This window comes from Oncorhynchus mykiss, chromosome 7 (assembly GCF_013265735.2).
Source record: "Oncorhynchus mykiss isolate Arlee chromosome 7, USDA_OmykA_1.1, whole genome shotgun sequence".
Taxonomy (NCBI): domain Eukaryota; kingdom Metazoa; phylum Chordata; class Actinopteri; order Salmoniformes; family Salmonidae; genus Oncorhynchus; species Oncorhynchus mykiss.
In genome coordinates this window covers 25,123,777-25,136,747 of record NC_048571.1, presented here as the reverse complement: position 1 = coordinate 25,136,747, position 12,971 = coordinate 25,123,777, and the positions used below count along the sequence as shown (strand labels likewise).

At 41.8% G+C, this 12,971-nt stretch overlaps 1 protein-coding gene across 1 annotated transcript in view; it reads left to right on the top strand.

The window, feature by feature from the left end:
• The window catches only part of LOC110527562 (transmembrane protein 163), a 43,090-nt gene that overhangs the window by 27,610 nt on the left and 2,509 nt on the right, over nt 1-12,971 (top strand). Inside the window, exons 6-7 of the mRNA XM_021608930.2 lie at nt 5,384-5,495; nt 9,473-9,614. Coding sequence (XP_021464605.2) covers nt 5,384-5,495; nt 9,473-9,614 — 254 coding nt within the window. The remainder of the gene's footprint in view (nt 1-5,383; nt 5,496-9,472; nt 9,615-12,971) is intronic.

Genomic DNA, 12,971 nt, shown 5'->3' with positions numbered 1-12,971 from the left:
TAGCTGCTTTTGAATTTCGGGAGGGGATATTTGTCCCGTAATTTGCAAAGAGAGAGGGTGGAGCTCCTCGTTCTAGCATCTCTTGATCCCATCTCTTAACCACTACCTATGATTTGGCTCGAGGGAATGAGGCCAATTATTGGAGGCACACCTAACGTGCAACACATTTAACACTAGAACCGCTGGCCTTTTAGCATATACGTACCCGCTAGAGACCAATGCCGGGCGAGCCCTACAGCATATGTGTCAGATGCATATCAACCTGCAAGGTGCTTAAACCTGCTTGATAAATACATGCTTGAAGAATAGTGCATAAACTATTGTAAAGGATTATTGCATGAAGAAATATTAATGGAAATATATCAATTAAAACAAATAACAACAATAGTTATTTGTTTAGATAGAGTCAAGGATATGTTAAAAAAAAAAAAAATTCTACAAAGTCGTAGAGAAAATGTAGGCCTATATCCTATTTTCGTTTCTCTTACAATAAAAACATTACAGTGTAGTCAATTTGATCAGCTGTATTTGTAGATTCAATTAGTAATAGAGTTATAGAAATTAATAAAGGTCAGTAGAAACGAAAAAGATGATAATAATAATAATATAACCAGCCATTTCCTGCGTTCCTGAACAAAAGCACCAGTGCACGAACAATTGTAACGGATGAACTGCATAAAGAAATATTAGTGGAAATATATTTGTGACAAGACATAAAAACAGTGGATTGTATCAGACACACTGTTGTGCCCTTGGCGGCCTGCCTGGCAGCTGTATCTTCTTCTTTTGCCGTTGATGTGGTTCTCACGAAGCTCACATGCCAGATCCAGTGGGAATGCATGGTGCTGAGGATGCAAACAGCGTTGCTTTACCACTCTCCATCACTGATGTGGAGTACAGCTCCTCTGGTATGTTGTTTTGCGTATAGGGGGGGGGGGGGGGGGGGGGGCAGCTCCTGCCTTGTTGGGTCACTGGCTAGTCTTCTTTGCGATCAACTTGTCCGCCAGGGAAATTGATGTGAAGAAGCTGTCCACGGTCACATTTCTGCCTTAGCTCGTGTAAGGCTCTTACGAGTCTCTAAACCACAGTCTCAAACAGTTGCTCACCCGCTGGCCTGGTTTCATCTTTCCCCTGATATGGAAAGCCATTGAGCAAGTACTTGGTTTCGACATTGGCAGCTAACCTAAACTTAACTGAAGTCACATGCACCCATTATCAGTTTCTTGTCTGGTTTCTTTCGCCCATTCATCCCATTGACGACAGAATAACATAATTTACGCTGACTATGTTACTAGTTTTGTTTAGCAGCCAGAGCAATGCTGCCACGTGACTAGTCATGTACATCACGGATATTCTTGGTAAAAGTTACATTTGGAAAAAGAGCTGCACCTGTTAAATCGTCAGAGTTATTTGACGAAGGTGAGTGTCCTAGAAACTGCAGAACTGCTCTTTCAGATACTATATAGAAATCACACTGTTTTACATGCATGTGACTCTGTCAATTACAAGATGCCCCAATCTCTTCATGTACAATTTGACAACTGATAGGACTAATATTGTCACTCATCAGGTTATTGTCAATGTAATTGTGCCTATAGGCTAACACTTATTATGTGTGAAATGAGCTTTGGTAACGGTTTTTATTTTAGTTAAGAACAAATTCAGTTAAGAACAAATTCTTATTTTCAATGAAGGCCTGGGAACAGTGGGTTAAATTCTTATTTTCAATGAAGGCCTGGGAACAGTGGATTAACTGTCTTGTTCAGGGGCAGAATGACACATTTTTACCTTGTCAGCTCGGGGATTCGATCCAGCAACCTGCCACGTGACTAGTCATGTACATCACGGATATTCTTGGTAAAAGTTACATTTGGAAAAAGAGCTGCACCTGTTAAATCGTCAGAGTTATTTGACGAAGGTGAGTGTCATAGAAACTACAGAACTGCTATTCAGATACTATATAGAAATCTGCCTGCCTGCCCTTGAAGCAGGGCAGCGTAAACAGAATTGTTTTGTTGAGCCAACACTCCTACGGTATAAATGGTAATAGCAGAGCAATGTTTTTGAAACAGCTGAAGTGTATAGTCATTTTACTAATATTTGTAGGGTATGAAAAAAGTTTTAAAAAATCGGTAACACTTGACACCCGGTGCCACGTTATGACACTGACATAACCATGTCATAATATGTCTTAACAGCTGACATAACGTGTCAAAACCTGTTATAATATGGTCATAACACTGTCATAACCATGTCATAATATGTCTTAACAGCTGACATAACGTGTCAAAACCTGTTATAATATGGTCATAACACTGTCATAACCATGTCATAATATGTCTTAACAGCTGACATAACTTGACATAACCCGTTATAATAGGGTGAAAACACTGTCATGACACATATATTTACACCTGTTGTGGCACATATTGTGTTATTTTATGGCTGGTTATGACACCTACATACTGTAAGAGTGTCAAAACCCACATTTATTCTAATTAGTTTTTTCCCTGCCAAGAAGTTTTCATTTCGATTGAAAGTTTTTCTTAAATTCTTTGATGAAAACATTAAAACCCTTTGCACAGACAACAACTGCGATTGGACAATAAAACTAGCAGGGCCGAGCTCGCTGTATGCAGGGTTACATAGTGTAGGCCTTTGTATTTGTAATTAAAAAGATACTCAGACAGTATGTCATCACTATTGTTTTGATTGATTCATTCCAGTCAATCATTTTTTATTAAAAAGGCCTAGTTAACCGAGCCACCCAAAGTTCGAATATAAACCAAAGTTGATCACATTCACATTTTCCCAGAACACAAATAAATGGGCCTAATTTAGGCTATAAAAACATGACGTTATGTTTCCCCAAGGCCAGGTCCAGATGGGATCAGAGCACATAGGCTCCTCTAGGCTAGCTGTAGCTGTGGTTATTATCAGTGGACTACAGTCAGACTGAAGCACAGACATTGTGCACGTTGACAAATCAAGAGGCATTTTATTTTATTCAATTTTTTTGGTTGCTGGTATGGGCTTCCATAGAAAACGGCTTGTTGTAGTGAATTCACTTAAACTCATGTTTTCAGTTGCAATTTGCTTTTACACATGTCATGAGTTGCATATTATTAAGCCTGGTTCGTTGTAATGTTGAAAGGTAGGCCCTACTGTGCTTTTAAATTCGTATGAGAGGGTTAATCGTTCATTTTTGATGTGCTATCGTTACTTGATGAAGACATGCTATTAGCAACTCTGTGCTTTTGTCTTGAAGTTAAATGTAATGTACAGTAGCCTACAGATGAGAAAATAAACCTTTTAATTGGCTGCACATGTTTATGAATTGAAGAGTGTAATATAGTTTGGTTGCATTATTCAACAGTGTAACAAATGTTTTAGGAAAAATGTCTGTCATTGTTGATTAGTTTGTGGTTACTGGCTAGTGGCTACTTTGATATTTACGGTCAATTTGAAGGTAAGGAAAGTATGTAATGTAGAATTCTGGTTCGCCACTCCGCTCCTCAGACTCTCCTTCATATCTCGTAGTGAGAATAGGGCAGGTGTATTAAAACTCAGTTTAAGAGGAGACACACCTTCTGCATTGGCTGGATAGATTTACCATTGTAAGACACGTTTTCAGGAGAAGGGTAGAAAATCAGGATGCAGCCTATAAGATGTGAATTCGATTCCTCACAGTAAAACCTGGACTGTCAACTGTAAATGTCAGGCACTGTGTTTGAATGTTGAGTGTGTCTCTCTGCCTGCATTCCAAACAACCCCCTATTCCCTACTACATAGTGCACTACTTTTGACCAGAGCCATGTGGACCCTGGTCAAAAGAAGTACACTATATGTGGAAAGGGTGCCATTTGCGACGCAACCTGTGAATTAGAGAGAGAGAGAGTGACTCACCCTCCTCCATACAGCCCTGATCTCTGCTTAGCCATCTCCCATCTCATCTCCTCAGAGGGCTTTTAAATGCCACGTGCCGGTGCTTCGTTCAACCCAAGCACCGCAGTGCTAAGAATTTTCAATATTAAAAGGAGTGTCAGAAGAAGTCATGACCTTCCCCGTCCATAGTGGATGTTGTGCCCCTGCACTAACATCTCAGTAATATATAACAAACTGTTTTTCTCATTCTAAACTCAACAATGACTCAGGAATATACCATGTGTTTACTGGGCTTACAGGTTTCACTGTCCTTCTACGTAATTGCAGTCTATCTCTGGCTGTTCTCTGTTACCTGTTTAAAACGCTTTGAGTCCCATATCCCGCCGGCAGGTTTTAGGGCTTCTAACCCCTTGTAAACATAGTGTGTTTGAGCTACAGACTGCTGGGATGTTGCATTTGATTGGTCTATTTCTTCTGCATCATGATACCAACCTTCAGCGTGTGATTGACAAGGGCTGAGCTAGAACGGAGGCTGAGCTAGACAGCTGGGTTGTTGCATTTGATTGGTCTATTTCTTCTGCATCATGATACCAACCTTCAGTGTGTGATTGACAAGGGCTGAGCTAGAACGGAGGCTGAGCTAACAAGGGCTGAGCTAGAACGGAGGCTGAGCGTTGTATGTGAGACAAGGGCGGATCCTGAAAATGGTTCTTCTAACAAAAAAGTCTGGTTTGACCTACAGACTATTATGACCCATATATGAAAACTGAGACTCTCACGAACATGCACATGTAATCTGTTTTGCTCTGGCGCTCACAGGCCACACGAGTCGTTAGAATGTAAGGGGTTCTTCTACATAGAAGATCATAGGAAATCCCAGGACAAAGTGTCTACAATACTGTAAGGGGTTCTTCTACATAGAAGATCATAGGAAATCCCAGGACAAAGTGGTATAATACTGTAATAAGCTTACATTGTTGCTGTCACAAACTCCACACAGTTGTCACTGACTAGTTTGATATTCATTTCCCACTGAGGAGAAAGTTCCTGTACTTAAAGCATTCTTATAAATTAGTTTTATATAAAGTTTTTGCTTGGCGGCCTAATTTTGTAGTTGTTGACATTTTTCAATGAAACTCCTAAATGAAACTGTTTATGGTTGTACTGAAAAGAAAATGGTCAAACACTTCAATGTGAGGCTAAATATGAGGGCAGAGCAAGCAGATTTATGAAAGTGGTGCATTTTTTTCACTGGGGGATTTAATGGGACTGATGAGGTTATTAACCTTGCAGAAATGCAGCTTTTCTTGCCTTCAAGGCCATAGTGCAATATTAATTCCACAGCGGAGGCAATCTGCAACACTTACCCACTCTCTCTCTCTCTTGCTCTCTCTCTCTTTTTTTTATTTATCTCTCCCTTTCCCTCTCTTTCCCTCTTCATCACCTCTCTCTCTCAATCCCCCCTCTCCTCTGTCATCTACTTCTCTCTCTCTATCAGGATGACTTCCTCTTCAGTGTTTCCATCGTCAGTGGTGTGATGTGTATCATTCTGTCCGTGTTCAAGTTCATGCTGGGCAGGGTGCTCACCAGCAGAGCCCTCATCACAGACGGTAGGTACCTAACTTGGTGTGTAGTTGCTCCAATACACTGATCTTGGGTCAGTTTTTTATTTTTCCAACTTGGATTGGGAGGAGGAGAAGATGATCCTTGATCTGTATTAACGCATACTTCTGCCTGATCTAGGCCACTCCCACTTGAGTTCAGGCCAGTTAGAGAATTGGAGGAAGGTGGAGCACGAGGGTGAAAAACTCCATAGGGAATCATTGAGAAAAATGAAAAGGGATGGTGTATGGCTATGGCTGTGTCTGAAATGGCGCCCTATTCCCATAGTGCACGAAGATGGAAGGTGATTGGCTTAAAGACACCATCATAAAATCTGTGGAATATATTGGGAACTACTTAGTGCACTATGTAGGGCAGTGACCATCAAATAGATTCAGCCGAGGGACGATTTATTTTCTTGAGCAGATGGTCAGAGGGCCGGAACATATAGGGAAGAAGATGGCGCCAACAGACATGGTAGCTCTGCTTCGAGCTCCTGAGCCACTTTGCAGTATTTTTTTTTGTGTGTATTATTTCTTACATTATTAGCCAAGAACATTTTTTGTGTTATTACATAATAACTTTTGGATATCAGAGCGGCAGTAACTCACCAGTATTACGACCATGAATACGACTTTCCAGAGTTGGATCCTTTGTTCAAGCCCTCTGCCGTCGGCAGAGAAGAGGTATTCAGAGTGGACTTCTAGTCCTACTCAGGAGGCGTGCACACCATCCACCGCTTCCGAGTATGTTACTCTCTAATGTTCGGTCTCTAGACAAAAAGGTGGACGAGCTCAGGTCGAGGATCTCCTTTCAGAGAGACTTTAACAAAGCATATTTGAGGAAAAGGCTACCGAAGTTCTATCAACAAGTTTCATCCAAATCCAAGATGGCAGCTCAGTAGAACGTGTATAACTGTCTTTGTCTTATCCCGTGTCTTATCCCTTGTAAATAGCTGGTTTTATTCATATATATCTTAATCTCACTTTCTATATACAAACTAAATATACTTTCCTGTAACCCGCCTCACCCAATGTGGTACGGATCTGTTATTTTTATTCCTTATAACTGGAACTTCCATCAGGAGATGGACTCACCTATTGCTACTTTCCCTGGACTGTTTCAATAACACGGTACCTCATTTTGTTTACCTGTCGGCCCCGGCCTCAAACTCAGGTCCTGTATGTACCTAACTGACCCGCTCTGCCCATTCATCGCCATTTACCCGTTGTTGTCTTAGCTCTCCTGATCAACACCTGTGATTGCTTTATGCCTCTCTTTAATGTCAATATGCTTTCACTGTAGAGCGGGACGCTCAAAATGCCTTCGTCCTACCACACACACATGCAGAGACCTCATCTACGTTAATTGATGCCTCCAGAGACGAAACCTCTCTCATCATCACACAACGCATAGTTTACCTCCACTGTACTCAAATCCTACCACACCCTTGTCTGTACATTATGCCTTGAATCTATTCTACCACGCCCAGAAATCTGCTCCTTTTATTCTCTGTCCCCAACGCACTAGACATCCAGTTCTTATAGCCTTTAGCCGTACCCTTATCCTACTCCTCCTCTGTTCCTCTAGTGATGTAGATGTTAACCCAGGCCCTGCAGCCCTCAGTTCCACTCCTATTCCCCAGGCGCTAACATTTGTTGACTTCTGTAACCGTAAAAGCCTTGGTTTCATGAATGTTAACATCAGAAGCCTCCTCCCTAAGTTTGTTTGGAGACGACACAACAGTAGTAGGCCTTATTACCAACAATGACGATACAGCCTACAGGGAGGAGGTGAGGGCCCTGGTGGAGTGGTGCCAGGAAAATAACCTCTCCCTCAACGTCAACACAATGAAGGAGCTGATCGTGGACTTCAGGAAACAGCAGAGGGAGCATGCCCCCATCCACATCAACAGGACCACAGTGGAGAAGGTGAAAAGATTCAAGTTCCTCGGCGTACACATCACTGACAATCTGAAATGGACCACCCGCACAAACAGTGTGGTGAAGAAGCCGCAACAGGGCCTCTTCATCCGCAGGAGGCTGAAGAATTTTGGCTTGGCCCCTAAGACCCTGACAAACTTTTACACATGCACAATTGAGAGCATCCTGTCGGGCTGTATCACCGCCCCGAACCGCAGGGTTCTCCAGAGGGTGGTGCAGTCAGCCCAACCGGGGGCACACTGCCTACCCTCCAGGACACCTACAGCACTCGATGTCACAGAAAGGCCAAAAAGATCATCAAGGACAACAACCACCCGAGCGACTGCCTGTTCACCCCGCTATCATCCAGAAGGCGAGGGCAGTACAGGTGCTTCAAAGCTGTGACCGAGAGACTAAAAAACAGCTTCTATCTCAAGGCCATATATAGCCATTACTAGCCGTCTACCACCCGGTTACTCAACCCTGCACCTTAGAGGCTGCTGCCCTATATACATAAACATAGAATCACTGGTCACATTAATAATGGATCGCTAGTAACTTTAATAATGTTTACGACCGGCTTTACTCATTTCATATGTATATACTGTATTCTATTATTTTAGATTTGTTTTTATTGTTGTGAATTGTTAGATACTACTGCAGTGTTGGAGCAAGGAACACAAGCATTTCGCTACACCCGCAATAACATCTGCTAAATATGTATATGTGACCAATAGTTTGATTTGATTGTATAAACGCAACTTGCAACAATTTCAACGATTTTACTGAATTACAGTTCATATAAGGAAATCAGTCAAATGAAATAAATAAATTAGGCCCTAATCTATGGATTTCTCATAACTAGGCAGGGGCGCAGCCATGGGTTGGCCAATCAGAATGAATTTCCCCCCATAAAAGGTCTTTATTACAGACAGAAATACTCCTCAGTTTCATCAGCTGTCAGGGTGGCTGGTCTCTCTTTCCATATTTTTAGAGCCGGTAGGTGCTGGGATTTGTACCCACACAGACAGGAGAATCGCCCAGTACCCTCAGGTACTGGGCCACACATCTATTTCCTTCTACAATTGAGAAAGTTGTTCACTACTTATGAGTCTTTATGGACAACTCCGTAGCTCCTGAGCTCTTAAAATGTCCCTTCTCGTTTCAATAAGAGATTTGTGGCAGACAGGCTGGCGTCAAACCAGTTTGAAAGGTCAGCTTTGGATGGAGACACTCGCTCATTAACGTGTGTGTGTGGGGTTCATTAAATTGTATGTGACAGCTAGCAGAATAGGAGTTAATTACCCACCAGATTTTCCTCTCGCTGCGTGACATTAAACAAGCCTTCAAAGGGGCAATCTGTGATTGCTACATACAGTTTTGGACTTCTAAATGAATGATATATATATACTGATATATATATTGATTCTTGAAGAATATAACTTATAAATGCTTCATAAGCAGTTCACCTGTCACACTCCTTGAGAACACAAAAATATAAGCTTGTTTTGCTCCCTTGTTTTTAAACAATGTCACTGTCACTGGCTAGCCTCAGTGTAATTTTGATCTCATGGATGGTCAGTCCTCGCAGTTGTTTACCATAACAGTGGCAGGGTGTCCCTTTTGTTGTTCGAACTGCATATTGCCCCTGATGTTCTTTACGGAGGTAATTGACGTGCCCAGTCTGGTCATGTCAAATGTGCAGTATGTAAAAGACTGGCAGAGGTCCTCGTCAGTCGGCGTCTTTTTGAGGTGCAGAGGAGCCAGGAAGTGGGCTCTTATACAGTAGGAATCGAATGAGGAGAGAGACAATAGAAAAGGATTCAAAGTCGTCTCTCTGTTCGTTCGTGTCTGTCGGTCTTAGGGTTTGGATAAAGACTCTGTTGCAGACAACATGTCATTTCATGAAATATATGTACATACATGTGTTCATTATTGTTGTTAACGTTCATGCTATTTCTACATAGTGTGTTGGAATTCCCTACGTGATAATACAGTTGACTAAACTAAGCTGTCTGTCTACCTGCCTTCCTGTCTGTCTACCTGTCTTGTCCGATCTACAGGTTTCAACTCCCTGGTGGGCGGGGTCATGGGCTTCTCCATCCTAATCAGTGCCGAGGTGTTCAAGCACGATCCCAAAGTCTGGTACCTGGACGGGTCCATAGGGGTCCTGATAGGCCTCATCATCCTGGCCTACGGAGTCAAGTGAGTGGGTACATTGTGTCGAGCCCTCAAACTCAACTCTGGACCTCGAGGCCAGTTCCACTTCATGTTGTCATTGTTCCCCTCTCATCGGGGACTGATTTAGACCAGGGACACCAGGTGGGTACAATTAATTATTAGGTAGAACCGAAAACCAGCAGGGTCCGGACCCCGTAGGGTAAGAGTTGAGTACCCCTGGTGTAGGAGGAAGCTGCCTCTAAACACTGATCTTGGGTCAGTTATGCCCGGTAAGAGTTAAGGTTAGGATTCAGGGAGGGGAAGCTAATCCTAGATGTGTATGTAGAAGAAACATAATATTCAATATTCACTGTTACACACATGTACATAGTTATGCTCCCTGAAAAACACACTTATTTAAGTATCAGAAATATTGTCATTTAAATTGTAACCATTCAGAAGAACCTTGGAGTAGAAACTACATTGCCCGGTGCCCCAGTTGGTGGCGATTTAACCATTTTATGACCAAGGGAATGATGCGAAACGAACATGGCCAGTGTTTCGCTTAGATTGTTTTCCAGGTGGGGCCCAAAGCAACATTCATACAACAAAACGGTCAATACGCTTGTAAACTTTTGGTGCTAACTAACTATAAAAAATTGTTTCCCCCCACAGTAAGTCAAGTTAGTTAGCTAGCTACAATTATTTAGTTAGTTAGCTAGCTACAATTATTTACAGTTAGTTAGCTAGCTACAATTATTTACAGTTAGTTAGCAACTGCTCCTAAACTATTTTTTTTTGCCTGTAGTGTCAACACGCTTCCAAAAATAGAAAGGTATTTAACATTTGACAGATTTTGACCTAATTTACTTTCCTTTTTTCCCGACTGTCCAGAGAATAGTCATGTCAAAGTATGTAGAGGTCAAATTCTCGCAGAAGCAATGAATGTAGAACCACAGTGCGGCAAAGAAATAGAGCTTTCCTTGCATGATCCCAGCGATGGTGACCCTCATCTGACTGTGCAGTCGGGGAGAGGAGAAGGTGCTGCTGCTCTCTTTCATGCTTTTCGTGTGTCTTCCCAGGTAGCGCACCGTAGCACATCTCAACCAAACCATCAGACAGACTAAAAAAAAAAAAAATTATAAATTATTTTCAAAACAAGACATTTGGAGGACTAGACGCAGGGCCATATGTTGATGTACAGTTTAAGTGCTGTTAGTCTTTCCTGATAAATCTTGAGAGAGAAAAAACTGTAGTTGAAAGTTCAACAGCAAAGCCAAACCAACTGAACAACACCCTGTCGATAAATATGGCCCAGTAGATAATGATTTTGATGTTCCTCTTCACCCAGGCGAAGAGAGCTCTCTGGGCAAGGATGATCTGGGTGTTGAAGAAACAATGAATCCAAATAAGAGTTTGACATGCTGCTGGATACAGTCTACCCCACTATCAGATAAAAAGCGAAGATGAGCTCTAGCTGCGAACATCAAATTACAATACCAGAAACTAGGTACTGTAGACTGTGGTGAATCCCACCATAGATCCCGCTAGTATCTTCACAGGCTCTTCCAGTCTCTCTCTGCCTCGCGGTGGATGGAGCATGCAGAAGGATCTCTCGTAGTGATATCTTCTCTGACAGCGTCCAGGTGCTCAAACGCCGGACACGCCGCCAGGGGTTTCAGGTGTCGCTCAGGTATTAACTATTTACAATGGATATATGCAGGAAAACACATTTGAGCATATTTACATTGACCGAGAGGAAACTAATGAGCTGTAGAAAACTAAAAGAGGAACTATGGAAATATAGAACATTGCAAAAATGTGACACTAATATGCTATCATTGGAGGGAGAGAGGGATTAAAATGGGCCCCTGACAGCACTACTGTTTTTGGCGGTATCTGTCAGGATGGCATGGTATATCAGCTTTCATATCGGTATTGGATGATACTGGTTTAAGAATCGTCATCAGTATTGAACCACCTTAAATGAGCTATCCCATCTTTTTTTGCTTTTTTCTTGTTATTGGGTGCAATTGTGAACAAAAGCAATATCAGACAACATCCAATTGACATAATCATTGGTTTACTGCAGCCCAAGGACTCAATCCTACAAGGCGGGTGGGGAAGTTAGGAGATAGGCATCTGCTGGGCATTTGAATTGCCTGAAGAACAGTGTCAGTGATTTCAGCAACGATGTCTTCGGTGAGGCAATTCCATACTCAAACAGCAGATTGTAGGGGGGCGTCTGTCCAGGGAATTTGCAGCTCCCCCAGACAGGGAGTTGACATGCTTCCACCATTTCCTACTGGTTAAGGTCTTATCAGTAAGCTCCTCATTGAGTTTGACGTTGCTGTTCCTTCTAGCCTGCTTCTCAGCCTGGTTGTAGGAGTGTCTTGCTTGGGCATATTTTAAATGGTTGTTAGCAGTGTTGTTTTTCTGAAGCTGGCGGGAGAGGTCTCGCTTCTTCCTTGTAGCTCTCCTGTACTTCTTGTCAAACCATGCCTTATCTCCAGACTTTTAGGTGACAATTCTGCCCGGGCATGTAATAGCTATATGTATAGACATATCATTACAGATTATGTTTGTGACCTAAAAACATATCCTTATAATCGTGATCTTTTCAAACTGATAACTGCTCAAATGAAGAACTTTAAAGATGGAAAGACAAATAGGTACAGGAGAGTACATGCCTGGGGTAGGGAAAACTCTGTCAATGTACCACAACCTGTTTGCATCTTAGATACAGATGGAAAACACAGCAAAACTCATTCATTTAGTGTTTGACTCATTTGTACAAGAGAAGGCACCTCACAGCCTTCATTATGGACATCAGACCCATATTAAATTAATCCAGATGAAGGTTTATAAAACAATCATTTTTAAATTTGATTTCATGAACTAATCGTGGATTACAAGGTTAGTCAGGCCTATGGTCAAGCCTGTGATTCATCCACCGTAGTCCAGGAATATTTTAGGTGACAAACTCTTTTAGGCAATGCATATTGGTAGGGGAAAAACATGTTATACCCACTATCAGTGTTTCCCCTATATTGAGTTAGCAGTGGCGGGCCGCCACTTCTAAATCGTGGCAGCCACTACGAAAAATGAATATTATTTTATTTAAAAAAATAATTTTTGTGATGGTAAAATGTTTTCAGTGTAAACTTAAACGACTAAAACCAGATGTAAAGTATTTAAAAAGATAATGGAGCAATATACACTGAGTGTACAAAACATTAAGAACACCTGCTCTTTCCAAGACAGAATCCAGGTGAAAACTATGATCCCTTATTGATGTCACGTGTTAAATCCACTCCAATCAGTGTAGATGAAGGGAAGAAGATAGTTAAAGAAGGATTTTTAAGCCATTAGACAATTGAGAGATGGATTATGCCATTCAGA